This window comes from Haliotis cracherodii, unplaced genomic scaffold (genome assembly GCF_022045235.1).
Source record: "Haliotis cracherodii isolate W230 unplaced genomic scaffold, xgHalCrac1.p SCAF_9, whole genome shotgun sequence".
NCBI classification, from domain to species: domain Eukaryota; kingdom Metazoa; phylum Mollusca; class Gastropoda; order Lepetellida; family Haliotidae; genus Haliotis; species Haliotis cracherodii.
In genome coordinates this window covers 59,812,268-59,837,343 of record NW_027266343.1, presented here as the reverse complement: position 1 = coordinate 59,837,343, position 25,076 = coordinate 59,812,268, and the positions used below count along the sequence as shown (strand labels likewise).

Below are 25,076 nucleotides of genomic sequence, written 5' to 3'. Positions count from 1 at the left end.
ATGGTGTCTGTGTGAAGTCCCACTGAACCCGGCCGCTGCAACTCACCTACCACAGGACACATGGTGTGTGTGTGGTCCCACTGAACCCGGCCGCTTCAATTCTGCTATGGCAGGACATATGGTGTGTGTTTGGGCCCGCTGAAACCAGCCGATTCAATTCTGCTATGGCAGTATAGATGGTGTGTGTGTGTGGTCCAAGAAAAAACCAAGCAACTGCATCTCCACTATCGCAGGATAAATGGTCTGTGTGTGGTCCTACTGAACCGAGCCACTGCAACTCCGCAATGACAGGATACATGGTTTGTATGTGGTCCCACTGAACTCAAACGCTGCAGCTCCGCTATGGCAGGATACATAGTATGTGTGGTCCAAGAAAACCCAGCCACTGCAACTCCGCTATGACAGGACATATGGTGTGTGTGTGGTCCCACTGAACCCAGCCGCTGCAATTCCGGTATGGCAGGATACATTGTGTGTGTGTGGCCTCAGGGAACCCAGCCACTGCAACTCCCCTACCACAGGACACATGGTGTGTGTGTGGTCCCACTGATCCCGGCCGCTTCAATTCCGCTATGGCAGGATACATGGTGTGTGCGGTAAAAGAAAACCTAGCCCCTGCAATTCCTGTATGACAGGATACATGGTGTGTGTGTGGCCTCACGGAACTCAGCCAATGAAACTCTGTTATGACAGGATACATAGTGTGTGTCTGTAGTCCCACTGAACCCAGCCACTGCAACTCTGTTATGACAGGATAAATGGTGTGTGTGTGCAGTCCCACTGAACCAAGCCACTGCAACTCCGCAATGACAGGAAATGGTGTGTGTGTTGTCCCACTGAACCCAGCGACTGCAATTCCGGTATGGCAGGATACATGGTGTGTGTGTGGTCTCACGGAACCCAGCAAGTGCAAATCCGCTATGTCAGAACACATGGTATGTGTGTGGTGCCACTGAACCCGGCCGCTTCAATTCCGCTATGACAGGATACATGATGTGTGTGTGGTCCCATTGAACCCAGCCACTGCATCTCCGCTATGGCAGGATACATGGTGTGTGTGTGGTCCCATTGAACCCAGCCCCTGCAACTCCGCTATGACAGGATACATGGTGTGTGTGTGGTCCCACTGATCCCGGCGTCTTCAATTCCGCTATGGCAGGATACATGTTGTGTGCCGTCCAAGAAAACCTAGCCGCTGCAATTCCTGTATGGCAGGATACATGGTGTGTGTGTGGTCCCACCGAACCCAGCCACTGCAACTCCGCTATGGCAGGATACATGGTGTGTGTGTGGTCCCACTGAACCCAGCCACTGCAACTCCGCTATGACAGGATACATGGTGTGAGTGTGGTCCTACTGAACCCAGGCACGTTAACTCCGCTATGACAGGACACATGGTGTGTGTGTGGTCCAAAATATCCAGCCACTGCAACTCCGCTATGACAGGACACATGGTGTGTGTGTAGTCCCACTGCACCCAGCCACTGCAACTCCGGAATGGCAGGATACATGGTCTGTGTTGTCCCACTGAACTCGACCGCTGCAACTCCGCTAAGACAGGACACGTGGTGTGTGTGTGGTCCCACTGAACCCAGCCGCTGTTTCTCCGCTGTGACAGGACACATGGTATGTGTTTGGTCCCACTGAACCCAGCTACTGCAACTCTGCAATGACAGGATACATGGTGTGTATGTGGTCCCACTGAACTCAAACGCAGCAACTCCGCTATGGCAGGACACATGACGTGTGTGTTTGAGGTCCCACTGAACCCAGCAACTGCAACTCGGCTATGACGGGACACATGGTGTGTGTGTGGTCCCACTGAACCCAGCCGCTCCAATTCCGGTATGGCAGGATACATGGTATGTGTGTGGCCTCACGGAACCCAGCCAATGCAACTCTGTTATGACAGGATACATAGTGTGTGTCTGTGTGAAGTCCCACTGAACCCGGCCGCTGCAACTCACCTACCACAGGACACATGGTGTGTGTGTGGTCCCACTGAACCCGGCCGCTTCAATTCTGCTATGGCAGGACATATGGTGTGTGTTTAGGCCCACTGAAACCAGCCGATTCAATTCCGCCATGGCAGTATAGATGGTGTGTGTGTGGTCCAAGAAAAAACAGCCACTGCATCTCCACTATGGCAGGATAAATGGTCTGTGTGTGGTCCCACTGAACCGAGCCACTGCAACTCCGCAATGACAGGATACATGGTTTGTATGTGGTCCCACTGAACTCAAACGCTGCAGCTCCGCTATGGCAGGATACATAGTGTGTGTGGTCCAAGAAAACCCAGCCACTGCAACTCCGCTATGGCAGGATACATGGTGTGTGTGTGGCCTTACGGAACCCAGCCACTGCAATTCTATTATGACAGGATACATTGTGTGTGTCTGTAGTCCTACTGAACCCAGCCGCTGCAACTCTGTTATGACAGGATACATGATGTGTGTGTGTAGTCCCACTGAACCCAGCCACTGCAACTCACCTACCACAGGACACATGGTGTGTGTGTGGTCCCACTGAACCCGGCCGCTTCAATTCCGCTATGGCAGGATACATGGTGTGAGTGTGGTCCCACTGAACCCAGCCACTGCAACTCCGCTTTCGCAGGATACATGGTGTGTGTGTGGTCCCACTGAACCCAGCCACTGCAACTCCGCTATGGCAGGATACATGGTGTGTGTGTGGTCCCACTGAACTCAGCCGCTGCAACTCCGCTATGACAGGACACATGGTGTGTGTGTAGTCCCACTGAACCCAGCCACTGCAACTCTGCTATGACAGGATACATGGTCTGTGTTGTCCCACTGAACTCGACCGCTGCAACTCCGCTAAGACAGGACACGTGGTGTGTGTGTAGTCCCACTGCACCCAGCCACTGCAACTCCGGAATGACAGGACACATGGTGTGTGTGTAGTCCCACTGCACCCAGCCACTGCAACTCCGCTATGACAGGACACATGGTGTGTGTGTAGTCCCACTGAACTCAGCCACTGCAACTCTGCTATGACAGGATACATGGTCTGTGTTGTCCCACTAAACTCGACCGCTGCAACTCCGCTAAGACAGGACACGTGGTGTGTGTGTGGTCCCACTGAACCCAGCCGCTGTTTCTCCGCTATGACAGGACACATGGTATGTGTTTGGTCCCACTGAACCCAGCTACTGCAACTCTGCAATGACAGGATACATGGTGTGTATGTGGTCCCACTGAACTCAAACGCAGCAACTCCGCTATGGCAGGACACATGATGTGTGTGTTTGAGGTCCCACTGAACCCAGCAACTGCAACTCCGCTATGACGGGACACATGGTGTGTGTGTGGTCCCACTGAACCCAGCCGCTCCAATTCCGGTATGGCAGGATACATGGTATGTGTGTGGCCTCACGGAACCCAGCCACTGCAACTCTGTTATGACAGGATACATAGTGTGTGTCTGTAGTCCCTCTGAACCCAGCCACTGCAACTCTGTTATGACAGGATACATGGTGTGTGTGTGTGTGAAGTCCCACTGAACCCGGCCGCTGCAACTCACCTACCACAGGACACATGGTGTGTGTGTGGTCCCACTGAACCCGGTCGCTTCAATTCTGCTATGGCAGGATAAATGGTGTGTGTTTGGGCCCACTGAACCCAGCCGATTCAATTCCGCTATGGCAGTATAGATGGTGTGTGTGTTGTCCAAGAAAACCCAGCCACTGCATCTCCGCTATGGCAGGATACATAGTGTGTGTGTGGTCCCACTGAACCCAGCCGCTCCAATTCCAGTATGGCAGGATACATGGTGTGTGTGTGGCCTTACGGAACCCAGCCGCTGCAATTCTATTATGACAGGATACATTGTGTGTGTCTGTAGTCCTACTGAACCCAGCCGCTGCAACTCTGTTATGACAGGATACATGATGTGTGTGTGTAGTCCCAATGAACCCAGCCACTGCAACTCACCTACCACAGGACACATGGTGTGTGTGTGGTCCCACTGAACCCGGCCGCTTCAATTCCGCTATGGCAGGATACATGGTGTGAGTGTGGTCCCACTGAACCCAGCCACTGCAACTCCGCTATGGCAGGACACATGGTGTGTGTGTGGTCCCACTGAACCGAGCCACTGCAACTCCGCAATGACAGGATACATAGTGTGTGTGGTCCAAGAAAACCCAGCTGCTGCAACTCCGCTATGGCAGGATACATGGTGTGTGTGTGGTCCCACTGAACCCAGCCGCTCCAATTCCAGTATGGCAGGATACATGGTGTGTGTGTGGCCTTACGGAACCCAGCCACTGCAATTCTATTATGACAGGATACATTGTGTGTGTCTGTAGTCCTACTGAACCCAGCCGCTGCAACTCTGTTATGACAGGATACATGATATGTGTGTGTAGTCCCAATGAACCCAGCCACTGCAACTCACCTACCACAGGACACATGGTGTGTGTGTGGTCCCACTGAACCCGGCCGCTTCTGTTCCGCTATGGCAGGATACATGGTGTGAGTGTGGTCCCACTGAACCCAGCCACTGCAACTCCGCTATGACAGGATACATGCTGTGTCTGTTGTCCCAGTGAACTCAACCGCAGAAACTCCGCTATGACAGGACACATGGTGTGTGTGTAGTCCCACTGAACCCAGCCATTGCAACTCCGGAATGACAGGACACATGGTGTGTGTTGTCCCACTGAACTCGCCCGCTGCAACTCCTTTAAGACAGGATACATGGTGTGTGTGTGGTCTCACGGAACCCAGCCAGTGCAAATCCGCTATGTCAGAACACATGGTATGTGTGTGGTGCCACTGAACCCGGCCGCTTCAATTCCGCTATGACAGGATACATGATGTGTGTGTGGTCCCATTGAACCCATCCACTGCATCTCCGCTATGGCAGGATACATGGTGTGTGTGTGGTCCCACTGAACCCAGCCGCTCCAATTCCAGTATGGCAGGATACATGGTTTGTGTGTGGCCTTACGGAACCCAGCCACTGCAATTCTATTATGACAGGATACATTGTGTGTGTCTGTAGTCCTACTGAACCCAGCCGCTGCAACTCTGTTATGACAGGATACATGATGTGTGTGTGTAGTCCCAATGAACCCAGCCACTGCAACTCACCTACCACAGGACACATGGTGTGTGTGTGGTCCCACTGAACCCGGCCGCTTCAATTCCGCTATGGCAGGATACATGGTGTGAGTGTGGTCCCACTGAACCCAGCCACTGCAACTCCGCTATGGCAGGATACATGGTGTGTGTGTGGTCCCACTGAACCCAGCCACTGCAACTCCGCTATGACAGGATACATGCTGTGTGTGTTGTCCCAGTGAACTCAACCGCAGAAACTCCGCTATGACAGGACACATGGTGTGTGTTGTCCCACTGAACTCGCCCGCCGCAACTCCTTTAAGACAGGACACATGGTGTGTGTGAGGTCCCACTGAACCCAGCCGCTGTATCTCCGCTATGACAGGACACATGGTGTGTGTGGTCCAAGAAAACCCAAGAGCTAATACTCCGCTATGGCAGGACACATGGTGTGTGTGTGGTCTCACTGAACCCTACCACTGCAACTCCGCAATGACAAGATACAGGATGTGTGTGTAGTCCCAATGAACCCAGCCACTGCAACTCCGCTATGACAGGACACATGGTGTGTGTGATGTCCCACTGAACCCAGCCGCTGCAACTTCGCTATGGCAGGACACATGGTGTGTATGTGGACCCACTGAACCCAGCCGCTGCAACCCCGCTATGGCAGGATACATGGTGTGTGTGTGGACCCACTGAACCCAGCCGCTGGAACTCTGCTATGGCAGTACACATGGTGTACGTTTGGTCCCACTGAACCCAGCAGCTGCATCTCCGCTATGGCAGGACACGTGGTGTGTTCGAGGTCCCACTGAACCCAGCCACTGCAACTCCGCTATGAAAGGACACATGGTGTGTGTGTGGTCCCACTGAACCCAGCCGCTGCAACTTCGCTATGGCAGGACACATGGTGTGTATGTGGACCCACTGAACCCAGCCGCTGCAACCCCGCTATGGCAGGATACATGGTGTGTGTGTGGACCCACTGAACCCAGCCGCTGCATCTCCGCTATGACATGACACATGGTGTGTGTGTAGTCCCACTGAACTCAACCACTAAAATTTCGCTATGACAGGATACATGGTGTGTGTGAGGTCCCACTGATACCAGCAACTGCAACTTCGCTATGACATGACACATGGTATGTGTGTAGTCCCACTGAACTCAACCACTAAAATTTCGCTATGACAGGATACATGGTTTGTGTGTGGTCCCACTGAACTCGACCCCTGAAAGCCCGCTAAGACAGGACACATGGTGTGTGTGAGGTCCCACTGAACCCAGCCACTAAATCTCCACTATGGCAGGACATATGTCGTGTATGTAGTCCCACTGAACTCAACCACTAAAACTCCGCTATGGCACGACACATGGTGAGTGTGTGGTCCCACTGAACCCAGCCGCTGCAACTCCGCTATAACAGGACATATGGTGCGTGTGTGGTCCCACTGAACCCAGCCGCTGGAACTCCACACATAGTTGTGTGTAGTCCCACTGAACCCAGCCCCTGTAACTCCGCTATGACAGGATACATGATGTGTGTGTAGTCCCACTGAACCCAGCCGCTGTAACTCCGCTATGACAGGACACATGGTGTGTGTGGTCCCACTGAACCCAGCCGCTGTAACTCCGCTATGACAGGACACGTGGTGTGTGTGTAGTCCCACTGAACCGAGCCGCTGCAACTCCGCTATGACAGGATACATGATATGTGATCCCATTGTACCAATACGCGGTGAATATGTTCTCGTGGGCTCATAACAGTTATGGAAAGAGCCTGTTTCTCGCAAAATCAAATAATACATTCATGATGATCGTTGGGAAAAGCCGTTTAAAAAGTCATTTACGCGTCATAATAGGGGATGTACCAATGATTACGGGTGCTGTGTTCATTGTTTCACTTGTCACTACAAAAATATTGTTATCCATCTGAATGGATGCTAGCTTATATTTCGCCGTTTTTTAAAGAAAGGGGATAAAATGAAAGAGCCAAATTGTAAACCCATGTCGCTTATTAGATGCATTGGTAAAGTAGTCGAGTGGGTTGTTTTAAACACATGTCAAACTATTTTGTGAGAATCAATTATTGTACAAAATATTAAACAGACTTGCAAGCTGGTCATTCGACTGTTCATCGATTTAATTAAGCTACACCACCAAATATATCAAACTCTTGATGGTAACAGTAGTGTATGGTACTTTGTGATGTATCGAATGCCCGTGTCAGACGTTTCTAAATTACTGCAAAAGGAAATAAATGCTTTGGAAGTTTTTATGAACGTTTTTCAGGTGGTTTCATTCTATAGCCATAGTGGTATAATGTTTACAACTAAATTGGTTCGCACACAGACTCAAACCTATCTAGTTGCACAGAATACTGAAGTTGTGATGATCATTAACAGACATCACATGACAGTTGGCGATCTTCCATACAAGGAACTAGTCAACATCTTTTTATTACTATAATCACTCTTATTCTGTGTTATGGTGCTGAAATCTGGGGAAAAAAATCTTACTCCAAGATTATTGAAGATGTACTCATTAACATACACTGGACAAAATATCATCCATTCCAAACAATCCAAAACTTGGAAATACCACCATTCCAAAAGGAAATATCACCATTCCAAAATTTGTCAAGGTCATATTTCCAAGCTTGGATTTGTTTGGATTTGTTTGGAATATGTTTGGATACAACTTTTGACCTTATGTGAGATTAGTAATGACATGAAAGTAAATAATTAAGAGTATTTTGGCACTATTTACCACGAAAAGACCAAATCATTAGCAAATTTAACTAAAAGAATTTCTGTCATTTAAAGTGGCTACTCTTTATATTTAATTTCTTATCTTCCTTATCTATAATCATATGACATTGACTATGAACTTTTGAACAATTAAACAAATATTTTGTTTTCCCATACCGACTTACGGTTGTCGTAGAACAAAGACCGTTTCGAGAATAGAGGAGCTCATTATTATAATTTGAACTAATTTACATATGTACATAATAGTACTAGGTATAAATGAATTTTGATAAGTGTTCGTACAAGAATATCGGATTTATGCGCAACACATAGGACTGGAAATTTTATAATTGGTCTGGAACTATCTGACGGTAATTCAAAACAGGGAACAAGATTTCGTCAAATGAATCATTGAGCCAGGAATGCAACGATTTAAATGCTGACAAAATGAATAAACATATCTGGAACAGAGTAGACTGTTCATGTGGACAATTATATGCTACGTCTATTGCCAATGAAGTTTATCACCCCATATTATAGCATTTATTTCACATAAAAGATAAAAGCCAAATAAATGGGACATTTAGTTGTTATGAATTAGCTTTACCTCCGTGACATATTACGCAACTAAAGGTGAATACATTTATCAAATAATCAATTACAGTAATTAAACTAGTGTCCTTATTTATACACAATTTAATTACGTATTGGGGTACAATATATATCATACACATATACACGGAATGATTTCTTATTTTGACAATTTAATCATAACCCAAATCATACAAATCGAACATGTGAAAATAAAAGTAGTGACTAACTTTATGATCAAGGGTAGAAATACTCAATTGTATCTATTAATTCTAATAGTATAACAATAAATCCTGTGTATTTACTGAGCATATTTAGATACATCCGGATCTACGACCGCAGTCATATAATCAATCAAGGAAAGTATATTAGATTGAATTAAAAATGTGCTATCGCTAAAACACAAAATTTTCCGTTATCCATGTAAGCCTAAACCTGGGAGAAATAAAGTTCTGTTCTGAAGACGCCGTCATGATTAGTTGGCGCCAGTCTAGACTGTGCAATCAACGTGAATATACAAACCGTGATGTTACTTGACCAGTTGATGACACCACATACTTGGTGTTGCACAAATAAGATCGAGATCAATAAGGAAAAGTCTAAAATTGTCCATTTTAGAAATCCGTCTGTCATACATACGAAGCATGTTTTTAATGTCGGAAATATGATTTTAGACATTGCTGCTAAGTATAATTATTTTGGTCTACTGTTCACAGACCACTTAGATTTTACTGCAATGGCACGTGCAGCAGCGAAGTCTGCTAATAGGGCTTTGGGTCTGTTCATGTCCAAAGTTAAGACAATAGGCGGTATGCATTTCCAAACCTATTCCAAATTGTACGATAGTATGGTGTGGTCTGTTCTTGACTACGGGGCGGCTATCTGGGGTAATTATGATGTGTCAGCAATAAATGTTGTACACCATAGAGCCATTAGATTTTATTTGGGACTCGGCAAATACGCCCCTAACGTCGCTATAAATGGGGACACGGGATGGATACTGCCTGTTGTCAGACAGTGGAAAAGTGTAGCAAGACAATGGTGTCGCCTTAAGAATATGTCTAGTAGGTTAAACAAACATGTGTTAAACTGGGCTGATAGTTACGCTGTAAGTGGTTGTAAAAATTAGAATGGTTTGGTAAGAAAGAAGTTTAATAATATGGATTTAGGACATCTATCAAACGCTACAGGTTTTATTGATAAATTTTCTGTTTGTACACAGGTGGAACAATGGTGTAAAAATGAATATGTTACCCTTTGGAGCGATATGTTAAGAAAGGAAGAGGGGCGAAATGGGCTTAATAAATTGGGAATGTATCGATGTTACAAACAAGTATATGGGACAGAATACTATGTTTCAAATAAGATGCCCAGAAACTATAGATCGGCACTAGCCAAGTTTAGATGTGGTGTGGCTCCTATTCGAGTGGAAACCGGTCGATGCGAAGGTGTACCTGTCAATAATAGAAGATGTTTTCACTGTAATGACAGCGTAGAAGACGAGGTCCATGTTTTGTTTCACTGCGCATTATATGATGATATCAGGGCAACTCTTTTTAATGAATGTATTGCTAAATCTTATAATGTTTTAGATATGCCTGATGTCGACAAACTTTGTTTTATTTTCAGTGACTCCAGTGTGTGTTTTATACTTGCCAAAGTCTGCTTTTTAATTCTTAATCGTAGAAAACATCTTTTATATGGATAACTTTTTATTATATCATCTTTATATCATTTATGTATAAATTCTGTGATAATTCGTCTCTCATAATTCTATTGAATGGTTCTGTACATTTTATCTATGTCAAGTTGTATAAAGCTGTTTTATGTATGTACAGAAGTGAGACGTTAATAAACTATTGTCTGTCTGTCTGTCTGTCAAACTCAAAGTGCCCCTGGTCCTCCACCCACCATGTGTAATACTTTAGCGCACTTGATTGTTTAATTTGCAGTTATATCACTGTTAGGCTGAGTGATGAGAGAATACGTTTTGTTGTTTTTGTTAACGATCGTTTTGGCTTTCAACGTGGTAACCTTATAAGTGACTAACTTTTTTATCATGATGAAATGAAACATATTAAAATAATCAGAGGGACATAAATGTCATGCTCGCATTAATTTCATGATTTACTGAAGATAGATTTGAACATTTCTGAGCAACGATCATGTTTAGGTAAGGGAAGTAAATCTTGTCTCCGCTTGCAATTGGATTCAATCGGGCGGGCAGTTCCGAGATCGCAGCTTGACTGTTCGGTACGGCCGAAAGGCGGCATCCATGTTGTTCACGCTCCGCTGATCACGGGGCCTCATTTTTCTGTATTCTGCTTATGAGCCGGGATGCGCATGAAACACGGGTATCAAAACGAATATATTTACCAATTATATGTACGGTCAATTAGGGGATTGCCTAAAAGTCGGGCCGGGCCGGGCCAGCGGGTAATACTAACCTTTTCACTCTACATTCTCAACATCAGAAGTCTCTATCAGAAGTGTTTGGCTTGTGTTGGGTCAGACTTGGCCCGGGCTGTCAAAATCAACTTTAAACACACAGATGTATCATCAAATGTGTTTACATCTGTAGCTTAATATTTTATCTACCTGTATACCACTTTACAATGTCACAGTACATCGTATTTAAAGAAAACAAGGTGCTCAAAGTGGAGCACTTTTCCCTCCTCATTCTCAACATAGTCTCCATCAAAAGTGTTTGGTTTGTGTTGGTTCCGACTTGGCCCGGGCTGTCCAATTCAACTTAAACAGCACAGATGTAACATCAAATGTGTTTACATCTATAGACAAGTAATATGTCTACCTAAATACCACTTTATAGTGTCTCAGATCGCGGTATTTAAAGAAAACAAGGAGCTCAAAGTGAAGCTCCTTTGTGTAATCGGTTTAATTGTACGGTATACATTGTAGACAGACAATAATTTATTAATGTCTCACTTCTGTACATACATAAAACGGCAACAATGCAGTTTACCGGGCGAAACCCGATTTCTACCATCCGCTCAATTACCGCGCTATAGTGCCACCGCTGTCTCGTTATACCGTTACCGTGCCTCACACTCTGGTGACTCTCGCTTCAATTGGATCTGAAAAAGTGCGCCCGGTAAAGTGCACTACTCCCCTGCTACCCCAGCTGGAGCCATCTGGTAACAATTAATCACAAGCTGTCAATATACAATACATTATAATACATCAAGATGACAGTTTCCATGTAACGATTAAGTATTTCTAAGAAACGTAAAGATATGTACAATATCTAGATATATGTATCTTTAATTTGCTTAGAAAAACTTTATCTTTACATGAAAACTGTTATCTTGATGTATTATTCTGTTTTGTATATTGACAGCTGGTGATTGAGCCGTGATTGCTGCCAAGGGCGGTTACACGAGATACTGAGCTCAGCGCACCCTTGTGGCCTTATGTGACATGACAACGAACAGTTTTCAATGCCTTTGTACAACGACAACATGTGACTATCGGACTCAAAAATTTCATATTTGTAGCTATGATATTAAATATATCGACTTTATTAGGTTAAATAAAATTACTAACAAATCTACCTATTGCGCATTGAGCGATTATCTCCTTTAGCTGTATGCGTAGTATAGAGCTTTATCACGCGCGACCTTGCAATGCTGTACATCGTATCAAGCTGTATCACTAAGAATGAGTGACAATCTCCCTTACCCGAATAGCTCTTTTGCGCACTACCTTTGCAATCTATCGTATGTTATTAAGGCAGAGAGCGAGAATGGTTCCAGGAATTAATTAAGGTCATGCATGTAACGTGCACTCAGTCCTTCTCCCTTCACACTGCTATTGCAACTTATTGTTCAACACGATTAAATCCCAGGTTTCTATGAAGCATGACATTGTTCAATAAACAACACATGTAAAACAACGGGTTTGATATCAAATATTTGTAATAAGTTGTCTTCACAATCACATGTATGGTGCTTGCTGTGCAGATTTGAGCACAGTTTCAAGTCGTTCACTGTTTGTAAAATATGATTCATACCGTTTCATACGGCGGTTTATGGTTCTGCATGGTTTATTGTATTGACAGTTGTTTTAACTTCCTGCAGAGATTTACACACCCGTATAAGTTCTTTGCTTCTGGATACATGGGAAATCAATATGTTGGCCCTTAGTTTGCAATTATTCTCCTGAAAAATAATTCGGTTGCATGATATATTCACGATGTTTGGCTTGAACATAGTAACATTCTTCTGAACATACTTCAAATTTAAGCCGGAAGTAATCACAACACAAAGCCAGTTAACCAAACGGAACCGTACACAAGAGTAGTGAGTGAGTGAGTTGGGTTTAATGCCGCTTTGAACAGTATAATTCCAGTCATATCACGGCGTGTCAGCTTGATGTGGAAGGAAAGCCCGAAGTGATGCAGGTATTAGACGTTCACCAGTTTGGTGAAACCCATGTGCACGGGTATAGTGCTGACAACATAATCGGGGCGAACCGGGATTAAAACACACTGTCATAGGTTTCTGGCGTGCCCAAGGGACACCACTCTGCAAATCGAATTGCAGCGCATAAGGCGACTTTGGCCAACCGTGCCCCCGTACACAACTGTAACAAACTATCATACAACAAAGATGTTGAAGATGAGATATGTATTGCGTAACATTCCATGAAGAAACAGTGGCAATATTACACTATAACAAACTACAAAATATATGCACAATAAGTGCAAAACACATAAGTACATTCAACATACAGAGAAGGCACATTATAACAAGTTTATTTTAAAACAAGTGTATTATAATAGTGTGGAAACAATATGAGAATTGAGCCAAACACTTCTGATAGATGTAGAGGGAAAAGGGCTTCACTTTGAGCTCCTTACTCTCTTTAAATACCGCGATCTGTGACATTATAAAGTAGTATAAAGGCAGATATAATACAAATTTATAGATGTAACCACATTTGATGATACATCTGTGTGTTTAAAGTTGATTTTGACAGCCCGGACCAAGTCGGACCCAACACAAGCCAAACACTTTTGATGGAGACTATGTTGAGAACGGAGAGGGAAAAGGGCTTCACTTTGAGCACCTTGCAATTGTTTTCTTTAAATACCGCGATCTGTGACACTACAAAGTGATATATAGGTAGATATCATACTAGTTGATAGATGTGAAACCATTTGATGTTACATCTGTGAGGTTTAGTTGATTTTGACAGCCCAGGCCAAGTCGGAACGAACACTTCTGACAGTAAAAGTGGTTGACTTTAACGGATCAGTTTTCTTTCAATGCGATGTACTGTGTCATTATAAAGTGCTATATAGGCAGATATAATACCAGTCTATAGATGTAAATACACTTGATGATACATCTGTGTTTTAAGTTGATTTTGACAGTCCGGGCCAAGTCGGAACCAACACAAGCCAAATACTTCTGATAGAGACTATGTTGAGAATGGAGAGGAAAAAGGGCTTCACTTTGAGCACCTTGTTTCCTTTAAATACCGCGACCTGAGACATTAGAAAGTGGTATATAGGTAGAGTTAATACTAATCTACAGATGAAAACACATTTGATGTCACATCTGTGTGTTTAAAGTTGATTTTGACAACCCAGGTCAAGTCGGAACGAACACCTCTGACAAAGATTTTCTTAAGAAAATACAGTAAAAGTGTTTGACTTTAACGGATCAGTTTTCTTTCAATGCGATGTACTGTGCCATTATAAAGTGCTATATAGGTAGATATAATACCAGTCTATAGATGTAAATACACTTGATGATACATCTGTGTTTTAAGTTGATTTTGACAGCCCGGGCCAAGTCGGACCGAACACTTGTGAGACTGTTGAGAGTATGGGGAGAAGAGATCTACTTTAACCAACGTGTCTGCTTTAAATACGATGAACAGTGACATTATTAAGTGGTATTTACTTAGATATAGTACTGTCCTATAAATGTAAACGCTATGCGGACAGATGGAAATTTGTATCACGATAGCTAATTTCTTAATAGCTTAATTTCGTTTAACGATTGCCCTTTTACATGTTACCTAGATCAGCGACGCTTACACACAGCTCCACTTTCTGGTTTTCAAGCGATTTACTCCGAATCACTTAATTATGGTGCACTTTCATGGTTGATGATTGTTCATTTATGTCATGTGTGTGTGTTGCATCAATGATATATAGGTATGGTCGCCGATAATGGAGTAATTAGCCGATACAACTTTGGCCCGTCTTGGCCCGGCCCGGTCCGACTTTTAGGCAATCCCGTCAATTAGCCAGTTCAAGAGACAATACCCTGGTTCTACCACCTTTAGGTATAATTACGTCGCATGCCCCTGGTTCACGGTTCGTCTGATCTCCCGTCATAAAACCACGATGTTTATTTACCTGGAGCCTCAGATAGCGCCGACTTCCTGTGTACATGTACGTACATGGCAATAAATGGTTTGACAGTTGTTTGACGGAATCAGTCAATAATTATTGACACAGTGATGTAATTAAAATTTGTCACTATTCACAAGTCCTATTGTTTTTTCTATTGTTCAGCTGTATTTTCGATCAGTTTTATATGTATAAAAAATCTTCTCTAGTATTTATAAACCAAACCTAAAAACATTACATGAGAACAATTGTGTTTTTAAAACGTAAGTTTTCTATTAAAACAACCATGCAAGTAAGATTTCAGTCGTAATATTACTTTAGTTACTCCACAGATTACACATCTTATATGCTGCAAACGCAGCGAATGTAATGCTAATACGTCACAGCTGCCTCGGTAATTAAGGGCTGGAATGTTTTTGTGAAGGCAGTTAGAGCAGACGAATTTTCCCAATCGCTGTATAATGACGGTCGCTAACCATATATAAGTATTTGTCGTGTTTTTGGCTTGATTTGATTGTCAATTGGTGAAAATAAATGTTCATTTGTGAAAGCAAACCCTTTTCCCCTGAACGTTAAAAGACAGGAGACTTGTTTTTGTCTGAAATATCAACGTTGAAGTCGTTTATATATTCGGAAATCCATATTATGGTAAATATTTATTAAATGCTCGTGGGTTTCACTGAGGTGGTGGGACGGTCGGGTAGCCTAGTGGTTAAAGCGTTCTCTCGTCACGCCGAAGACCCGCGTTCGATTCCCGTGGAGTGTGAAGCCCATTTCTGGTGTCCCCCGCCCTGATATTGCTGGAATATTGCTAAAAGCGGCGTAAAACCAAACTCACTCACTCACTGAGGTGGTAAACGTTTGAAACCTGCATCATTTCGGGCTTTCCTCCCATATTAAGCTGACACGCCGCGATATAACTGGAATAATGTTAAACGCGGCGTTAAACCCAAATCACTCACTCACTCAAATTAAGATTATTCTTTTGAACTATGGATTTACGTTTGTATTGATATCAATCTCAGTATTTCGTAAAACTATGGAGAATCTGAGGAAGCGTGTTGATGTTAAATTAGTCAGATCTAATGAGGAAGAAAGACTCAGGAAACTTATAGCCAGTCCGGATTTTAACAGAAGCAAGATATTCGATAACGACTTAGCCGCGTTGCATATGCAGAAGAGTAATATAAAATTCAACAGACCGGTGTACGTCGGTATGAGTATTCTCGACTTGTCAAAACACTTAATGTATGACTTTTATTACAACGAACTTAAGAAGCAATACGGCGATAGACGCGAGGTGTTATATACCGACACAGATTCTTTGTTGATGGAAATACAAACCGAAGTATATAAAAGTATATATATATATCAAATCGGATCTGTTACACGACGTAGGCCTCCTTCGAGTTCACCGGGCTGGTATAAATATCTTACGCTTAGTCTATCCGCATGTTTTTGTTCTTTGCCTCTCCTCGGTGCTGAAGATTCGGAAGTCACGGATTTCATTTTTATCGCATCGGATGGTTTCTTCCCGATTAATCTCGTCACTTCATTATTCAGTGCTGATACAACAGCTGATAATCGTGTCACCCATTCGGTTGATCTTAATCGTTCCGATTTCATTTCGATCCCATACTGATAACCAAACAAACGTTCCGCTAATGTCCTGTTAAATCTTTCGACGATAGCTTGACTACGGTGGGCCTCTTTTTCACCACGCCTGATTTCGACATCGTGCTTTGTTAACAGTTTAGTTATTGATCCCATAAACTCGCGACCAGGATCTACTTGAAATAGCTTAGGCCATTTTAGTGGTCCCCGTTTATATATGCGACTCAGTGCATTAGCTACTTCTGTTGAATCTTTCGAGGTTAATGGCTCAGCCTTTTTGTATCACATCCACTACGGTTAAAGCGTATTTATACGTTTTGCGTCTTACCTTATCGTGGGGAAGAAACAAGAGGTCAGCCTGATGAACTTCATTCGTTGTAAAAATATCAAACTTCTTCCTCGGTTTATAACGCAGTGCCGGTAAATATATTTGCCACATCGCTTGTTTCTTTAACCAATCCTTGGCCACATCTTTAGATACCTTAGCCGCGGTGGCTAATTTTTTTATTGCTCCTATACCTTTCCAATATCCTCGTGGGCTATAGTAAATTTTATTCATTATTAATTAATATTGATGTTTCTTTTAATACGACTCATGACTATCGTTGAATCGCATCATCATTTTTACATAAAAAATTCCTCTGTAGTAGCAGTATAGGTATATAAATCTGGCTCCAGTAGTCTGGTCATTGTAATTTAACCTCAAGAAAATTGCAACAGAATATTTTACGACTGTGTCCTTTTTATTGAATGTATTTGAGTTTGTATAAAAAAAGTCTACCAAAATCAACCTTCGGGAAAATGGTTAATTCCCGCATCAAAAAAGATCAAAACCAACGAGGAGAATATGGCATCTACGGTTCACCGTACATCAAGAAGAGCTCGCAAAGGGAGATAATTCGTAGTGATCCTGCTAATGCCTTGGAAAATATTCAGAAAAAACAACGATAACGGAGCCGTATTATTTCATGGTAAGTTGACAAATACACATTTATTTAAAAATGAAATTAATAATGATGAAAATAATAGCAGTTGGCTTCCGATATACTTCTAACATGCCCATCAACCATAAATTGTGTAGCGTCGTCTGCTATATAACTACGGCCGCACCAGCAGAGAACATGTGTGTTAAACACGACCGATAACCATATTCCTGTCTTTTATAAGTTCAACCAATATTGTTACAGTTAGTAGAAACATAATTATGTGAAAAATTAAATCGAAAAGTGGACCCTCCTTGATAAAATAAAAAAATGTATGGAAGCCCATGAGTGACATGATGTATAATCATTTGCGTAATGCGTACGGAATTTGCAATTCATTAGATTCATTACGTTTTACAACCAATCTTGACAATATTGATATCGGAACAAGTTGCCTATTTCTAAAACACCCGATATTGACATTTCTCGTCTTGAGTGCATTTGTTTTATTGTTTAAAGTCACAAAATTAACTCTTTTAACCGGCTTGTAACTTTTTTTTGTCTAGGAAATTGGTGAAAAACGGAACCAGGAAAATTCAGCAAATGCAGATGTAATTACTTGAAATATATAGGAATTTAAACAACTTTACTCTCTTTTGGCACGATGCTGTAAGACATTTTTCTTCTTTCAGAATTACGGCTACCATACTGGAACGGCATGATTTCAGACAACAGCGCCAGTGGATTCTGTACTCCGTTTCTTGACTTGAAACTAAATTTGTAGCAGGAGTAGACCAAATTCTGTCCCCAAAGATTGTTTGTAATACAGCGAGGCACTTGTGTGTTTATTCGCCGAAGGCGCAGGTTCGATTCCCCACATGGGTGCAAAGCGTGAAGCCCATTTCTGGTGTCCCTCGGGGCAATCTAATTAAAATCAAATCTTTGTACTCGCTACCGCCAAACAAAGATCTGAGGACATCCCATTAGGGGTCGCGTCAGAACGACCTTTCATCCGACCAATCAGAGCGTCGCTTCATAGATCATGAAAGGGACAGTCGGAAAGTGTTTTCTAATCATGCAACCACGAAATATTCTGATCAGTTGTTTTTTTTAAATCGAGATTACGTCAAAATATGTTTCGAAGCGTAGTCGTCAGTTTGAAACTAGCGTCGTTAAGCTCGAGAAAGCTGCCTTCTGATCGGCTAATGTCGTTTTCTTGTCAGTCATTTCATTGGTCGGTCAAAATTCGAGAAAGGTCGCTCTGACGTGACTAGTAATGGGATGTCGTCAGTCCTTTGTATAGCGGTAGCGAGAACTAAGATCTGATTTTAATGAGATTGCTCTCGGGGACATGGGTGGCCAAATCGTCTAAGGCGCCGCGATTTGCTGAAACCCCAGAAACCTATGATTGTGGGTTCGAATCCCGGTTCGCCCCGATTACGTTTCTAGGCTTGTCAGCACCATACCCCTGCTCGTGGGTTTCACCGAAGAGGTAAACGTCTTAGACCTGCATCACTTCGGGCTTTCCTTCCACATTAAGCTGACACATCGTGATATAACTGGAATAATGTCAAAAGCGGCGACAATCCCAATTCACTCACTCACTCAGGTGTCCCCCGCCTTGATATAACTGGAATATTGCTAAAAGCGGCGTAAAACCATACTCACTCACTCACTTGAGCTTTTGCCATATTGCTATGCTATGCAATAGTCTATGATTATCTTGTACTGATACTCAAATTGAATAGATTCGCTCATTAAAATAAATGAATCTATAGTCAGTTTAGCCTGTGTTCACTCAGCGTATCAGCGACAGAAATAGATAACCGGCTGACATGAGTTTCGCCGGGGCCCCTTTCATCAAAATAGACTATAGTCGGCCAACTACCCATGCGTTACCAAGTTCCAGTTCTTTATGATATTAACAGATTTATTTCCATAAAGTGGAGGGGTTTGCAAACAAACAAATTTTGCTTATCTGAATGCCTCTCCCAAACATGATACACATACAAATTACAATGTATTAAAGTGATATGAGAAATAGCATACATGATATAATTGACATAAAAGATGATTATTGTTCTGTAAGTGTTTTATTACTGGATTATCTTTTGAAACTACAGCTACGTTATATTATTTACATCTAGCACAACAACATCACAGTATCATATATACTTGCCGTAAAAGGCGACTACTAACTACTAACTACGCTTCGAAACATATTTTGACGTATTCTCGATTTAAAAAACCAACTGATCAGAATATTTCGTGGTTGCATGATTAGAAAACACTTTCCAACTGTCCCTTTCATGATCTATGAAGCGACGCTCTGATTGGTCGGATGAAAGGTCGTTCTGACGCGACCCCTAATGGGATGTCCTCAGATCTTTGTTTGGCGGTAGCGAGTACAAAGATTTGATTTTAATTAGATTGCCCCGAGGGACACCAGAAATGGGCTTCACGCTTTGCACCCATGTGGGGAATCGAACCTGCGCCTTCGGCGAATAAACACACAAGTGCCTCGCTGTATTACAAACAATCTTTGGGGACAGAATTTGGTCTACTCCTGCTACAAATTTAGTTTCAAGTCAAGAAACGGAGTACAGAATCCACTGGCGCTGTTGTCTGAAATCATGCCGTTCCAGTATGGTAGCCGTAATTCTGAAAGAAGAAAAATGTCTTACAGCATCGTGCCAAAAGAGAGTAAAGTTGTTTAAATTCCTATATATTTCAAGTAATTACATCTGCATTTGCTGAATTTTCCTGGTTCCGTTTTTCACCAATTTCCTAGACAAAAAAAAGTTACAAGCCGGTTAAAAGAGTTAATTTTGTGACTTTAAACAATAAAACAAATGCACTCAAGACGAGAAATGTCAATATCGGGTGTTTTAGAAATAGGCAACTTGTTCCGATATCAATATTGTCAAGATTGGTTGTAAAACGTAATGAATCTAATGAATTGCAAATTCCGTACGCATTACGCAAATGATTATACATCATGTCACTCATGGGCTTCCATACATTTTTTTATTTTATCAAGGAGGGTCCACTTTTCGATTTAATTTTTCACATAATTATGTTTCTACTAACTGTAACAATATTGGTTGAACTTATAAAAGACAGGAATATGGTTATCGGTCGTGTTTAACACACATGTTCTCTGCTGGTGCGGCCGTAGTTATATAGCAGACGACGCTACACAATTTATGGTTGATGGGCATGTTAGAAGTATATCGGAAGCCAACTGCTATTATTTTCATCATTATTAATTTCATTTTTAAATAAATGTGTATTTGTCAACTTACCATGAAATAATACGGCTCCGTTATCGTTGTTTTTTCTGAATATTTTCCAAGGCATTAGCAGGATCACTACGAATTATCTCCCTTTGCGAGCTCTTCTTGATGTACGGTGAACCGTAGATCCCATATTCTCCTCGTTGGTTTTGATCTTTTTTGATGCGGGAATTAACCATTTTCCCGAAGGTTGATTTTGGTAGACTTTTTTATACAAACTCAAATACATTCAATAAAAAGGAAACAGTCGTAAAATATTCTGTTGCAATTTTCTTGAGGTTAAATTACAAAATGACCACCGCCCTGACTACTGTGGCGCTGCCGTGTTCAGTAGCATTCGTCCAACAAGTAATCTTCTTGTGCCAGATCTATTCGTTTCTGTAAATGAAGTATTTGTCTTCCCCGAATCAGAGTAATCAGTTTCAGTAATGTGTCAAGGTCCAAATAAATAACTGAACTTAAATATGTAGTCTACAGAATAACTACCGAGTCACTCGCTGAGCAGCGTGTAGGAAGCCTATACTTAATACAGAGTTACTTCCCCTAGAGCGTTAGCCGCGATTTGTCGTCTTGTACACCCCAAGCAAACCTTTCTCAGGCGTGTTACAGATGCTTGTACAGGCATAACAATGTGGATGAACTGTGTATTACGTGCGTAGCTCAATAACTACGAAAGAAAGAGAGAAATGTTTATTTCAAAAGTTATGATAAAAAGAAGGAAGGCATTTTGGTTCCTCAAATGAACCTTGTTTAGTTATTATTACAGTTTGTCTTTATTTTAATAACTGTTGAGATGTCAAATCATGTAAGCTTTTTTGAAAATGGAACGTGTAATCTTCAAACTGAAAGGTATGTCCCTTCTATTGCTCAACAGGAATCTTTTCAATGTTTGTTTTTTTATTGTTGAGTTTGATTTTAGTGGCAATAGCAATGTCAAACAGATTAAGTTGAAACAGGGAGATGCTTTAACTCCCCATCAACCCGATCTCTCCCGAAATGGCTCACGACCCAGATAGTGTCCCCATCAGCCCGATCTCTCCCTATCTCTCTCACGATCCAGGTACTGTCCCCATCAGCCCGATCTCTCCCTATCTCTCTCACGACCCAGGTAGTGTCCCCATCAGCCCGATCTCTCCCTATCTCTCTCACGATCCAGGTACTGTCCCCATCAGCCCGATCTCTCCCTATCTCTCTCACGACCCAGGTAGTGTCCCCATCAGCCCGATCTCTCCCTATCTCTCTCACGACCCAGGTAGAGTCCCCATCAGCCCGATCTCTCCCCTCATCTCTCACGACCCAGATAGTGACCCCATCAGCCCGATCTCTCCCCATCTCTCTCACGACCCAGGTAGTGACCCCATCAGCCCGATCTCTCCCCATCTCTCTCACGACCCAGGTAGTGTCCCCATCAGCCCGATCTCTCCCGACCTCTCTCACGACCCAGGTAGTGTCCCCATCAGCCCTATCTCTCCCCAACTCTCTCACGACCCAGATAGTGACCCCATCAGCGCGACCTCTCCCCACCTCTCTCACGACCGAGATAGTGTCCTCATCAGCCCTACCTCTCCCCACCTCTCTCACGACCCAGGTAGTGTCCCCATCATCCCGATCTCTCCCTATCTCTCTCACGACCCAGGTAGAGTCCCCATCAGCCCGATCTCTCCCCTCATCTCTCACGACCCAGATAGTGACCCCATCAGCCCGATCTCTCCCTATCTCTCTCACGACCCAGGTAGTGACCCCATCAGCCCGATCTCTCCCGACCTCCCTCACGACCCAGGTAGTGTCCCCATCAGCCCGATCTCTCCCCAACTCTCTCACGACCCAGGTAGTGTCCCCATCAGCCCGACCTCTCCCCACCTCTCTCACGACCGAGATAGTGTCCTCATCAGCCCTACCTCTCCCCACCTCTCTCACGACCCAGGTAGTGTCCCCATCAGCACGATCTCTCCCCAACTCTCTCACGACCCAGGTAGTGCCCCCATCAGCCCTATCTCTCCCCATCCCTCCCACGACCCAGGTAGTGTCCCCATCAGCCCGATCTCTCCCTATCTCTCTCACGACCCAGATAGTGTCCCCATCAGCCCGATCTCTCCCCATCTCTCTCACGACCCAGATAGTGTCCCCATCAGCCCGATCTCTCCCCCAACTGTGTCACGACCCAGGTAGTGTCCCCATCAGCACGATCTCTCCCCATCTCTCTCACGACCCAGGTAATGTCCCCATCAGCCCGATCTCTCCCTATCTCTCTCACGACCCAGATAGTGTCCCCATCAGCCCGATCTCTCCCTATCTCTCTCACGACCCAGGTAGTGTCCCCATCAGCCCGATCTCTCCCTATCTCTCTCACGACCCAGATAGTGTCCCCATCAGCGCGATCTCTCCCTATCTCTCTCACGACCCAGGTAGTGTCCCCATCAGCCCGATCTCTCCCTATCTCTCTCACGACCCAGATAGTGTCCCCATCAGCCCGATCTCTCCCCCAACTGTCTCACGACCCAGGTAGTCTCCCCATCAGCCCGATCTCTCCCTATCTCTCTCACGACCCAGGTAGTGTCCCCATCAGCCCAATCTCTCCCCCACCTCTCTCACGACCCAGGTAGTGTCCCCATCAGCCCGATCTCTCCCTATCTCTCTCACGACCCAGGTAATGTCCCCATCAGCCCGATCTCTCCCTATCTCTCTCACGACCCAGGTAGTGTCCCCATCAGCCCAATCTCTCCCCATCTCTCTCACGACCCAGGTAGTGACCCCATCAGCCCGATCTCTCCCTATCTCTCTCACGACCCAGGTAGTGACCCCATCAGCCCGATCTCTCCCCATCTCTCTCACGACCCAGATAGTGACCCCATCAGCCCGATCTCTCCACCAACTGTCTCACGACCCAGATAGTGTCCCCATCAGCCCGATCTCTCCCCATCTCTCTCACGACCCAGATAGTGACCCCATCAGCCCGATCTCTCCCCAACTCTCTCACGACCCAGGTAGTGACCCCATCAGCCCGATCTCTCCCCCAACTGTCTCACGACCCAGATAGTGTCCCCATCAGCCCGATCTCTCCCCATCTCTCTCACGACCCAGATAGTGTCCCCATCAGCCCGATCTCTCCCCCAACTGTCTCACGACCCAGGTAGTGACCCCATCAGCCCGATCTCTCCCTATCTCTCTCACGACCCAGGTAGTGTCCCCATCAGCCCAATCTCTCCCTATCTCTCTCAAGACCCAGGTAGTGACCCCATCAGCGCGACCTCTCCCCACCTCTCTCACGACCGAGATAGTGTCCTCATCAGCCCTACCTCTCCCCACCTCTCTCACGACCCAGGTAGTGTCCCCATCATCCCGATCTCTCCCTATCTCTCTCACGACCCAGGTAGAGTCCCCATCAGCCCGATCTCTCCCCTCATCTCTCACGACCCAGATAGTGACCCCATCAGCCCGATCTCTCCCTATCTCTCTCACGACCCAGGTAGTGACCCCATCAGCCCGATCTCTCCCGACCTCCCTCACGACCCAGGTAGTGTCCCCATCAGCCCGATCTCTCCCCAACTCTCTCACGACCCAGGTAGTGTCCCCATCAGCCCGACCTCTCCCCACCTCTCTCACGACCGAGATAGTGTCCTCATCAGCCCTACCTCTCCCCACTTCTCTCACGACCCAGGTAGTGTCCCCATCAGCACGATCTCTCCCCAACTCTCTCACGACCCAGGTAGTGCCCCCATCAGCCCTATCTCTCCCCATCCCTCCCACGACCCAGGTAGTGTCCCCATCAGCCCGATCTCTCCCTATCTCTCTCACGACCCAGATAGTGTCCCCATCAGCCCGATCTCTCCCCATCTCTCTCACGACCCAGATAGTGTCCCCATCAGCCCGATCTCTCCCCCAACTGTGTCACGACCCAGGTAGTGTCCCCATCAGCACGATCTCTCCCCATCTCTCTCACGACCCAGGTAATGTCCCCATCAGCCCGATCTCTCCCTATCTCTCTCACGACCCAGATAGTGTCCCCATCAGCCCGATCTCTCCCTATCTCTCTCACGACCCAGGTAGTGTCCCCATCAGCCCGATCTCTCCCTATCTCTCTCACGACCCAGATAGTGTCCCCATCAGCGCGATCTCTCCCTATCTCTCTCACGACCCAGGTAGTGTCCCCATCAGCCCGATCTCTCCCTATCTCTCTCACGACCCAGATAGTGTCCCCATCAGCCCGATCTCTCCCCCAACTGTCTCACGACCCAGGTAGTCTCCCCATCAGCCCGATCTCTCCCTATCTCTCTCACGACCCAGGTAGTGTCCCCATCAGCCCAATCTCTCCCCCACCTCTCTCACGACCCAGGTAGTGTCCCCATCAGCCCGATCTCTCCCTATCTCTCTCACGACCCAGGTAATGTCCCCATCAGCCCGATCTCTCCCTATCTCTCTCACGACCCAG

At 44.8% G+C, this 25,076-nt stretch overlaps 2 protein-coding genes across 2 annotated transcripts; both read left to right on the top strand.

Annotated features, from left to right (window-relative positions):
• The first annotated feature begins 21,643 nt into the window (after positions 1–21,643).
• On the top strand, positions 21,644–22,816 carry LOC139452019 (uncharacterized). The gene has a single exon (XM_071233298.1). The coding sequence runs from the start codon at positions 21,644–21,646 to the stop codon at positions 22,814–22,816; it is 1,173 nt and encodes a 390-aa protein (XP_071089399.1).
• Positions 22,817–23,297: 481 nt separating this feature from the next.
• On the top strand, positions 23,298–24,550 carry LOC139452018 (uncharacterized). The gene is made up of 2 exons (XM_071233296.1): positions 23,298–23,631; positions 23,697–24,550. Exons 1-2 carry the CDS (start codon positions 23,298–23,300, stop codon positions 24,548–24,550), a joined length of 1,188 nt encoding a protein of 395 aa, XP_071089397.1.
• Positions 24,551–25,076: the final 526 nt, after the last annotated feature.

What these genes read in the sequence shown, in the direction of transcription:
- LOC139452018 (XM_071233296.1), top strand. Translation starts at nt 23,298, where the DNA reads ATGTCCCCATCAGCCCGATCTCTCCCTATCTCTCTCACGACCCAGGTA. An exon ending in CCAACTCTCTCACGACCCAG is followed by an intron (nt 23,632 to 23,696) that starts GTAGTGACCCCA and finishes TGTCCCCATCAG; the next exon opens with CCCGATCTCTCCCCATCTCT.
- LOC139452019 (XM_071233298.1), top strand. Translation starts at nt 21,644, where the DNA reads ATGGCTCACGACCCAGATAGTGTCCCCATCAGCCCGATCTCTCCCTAT.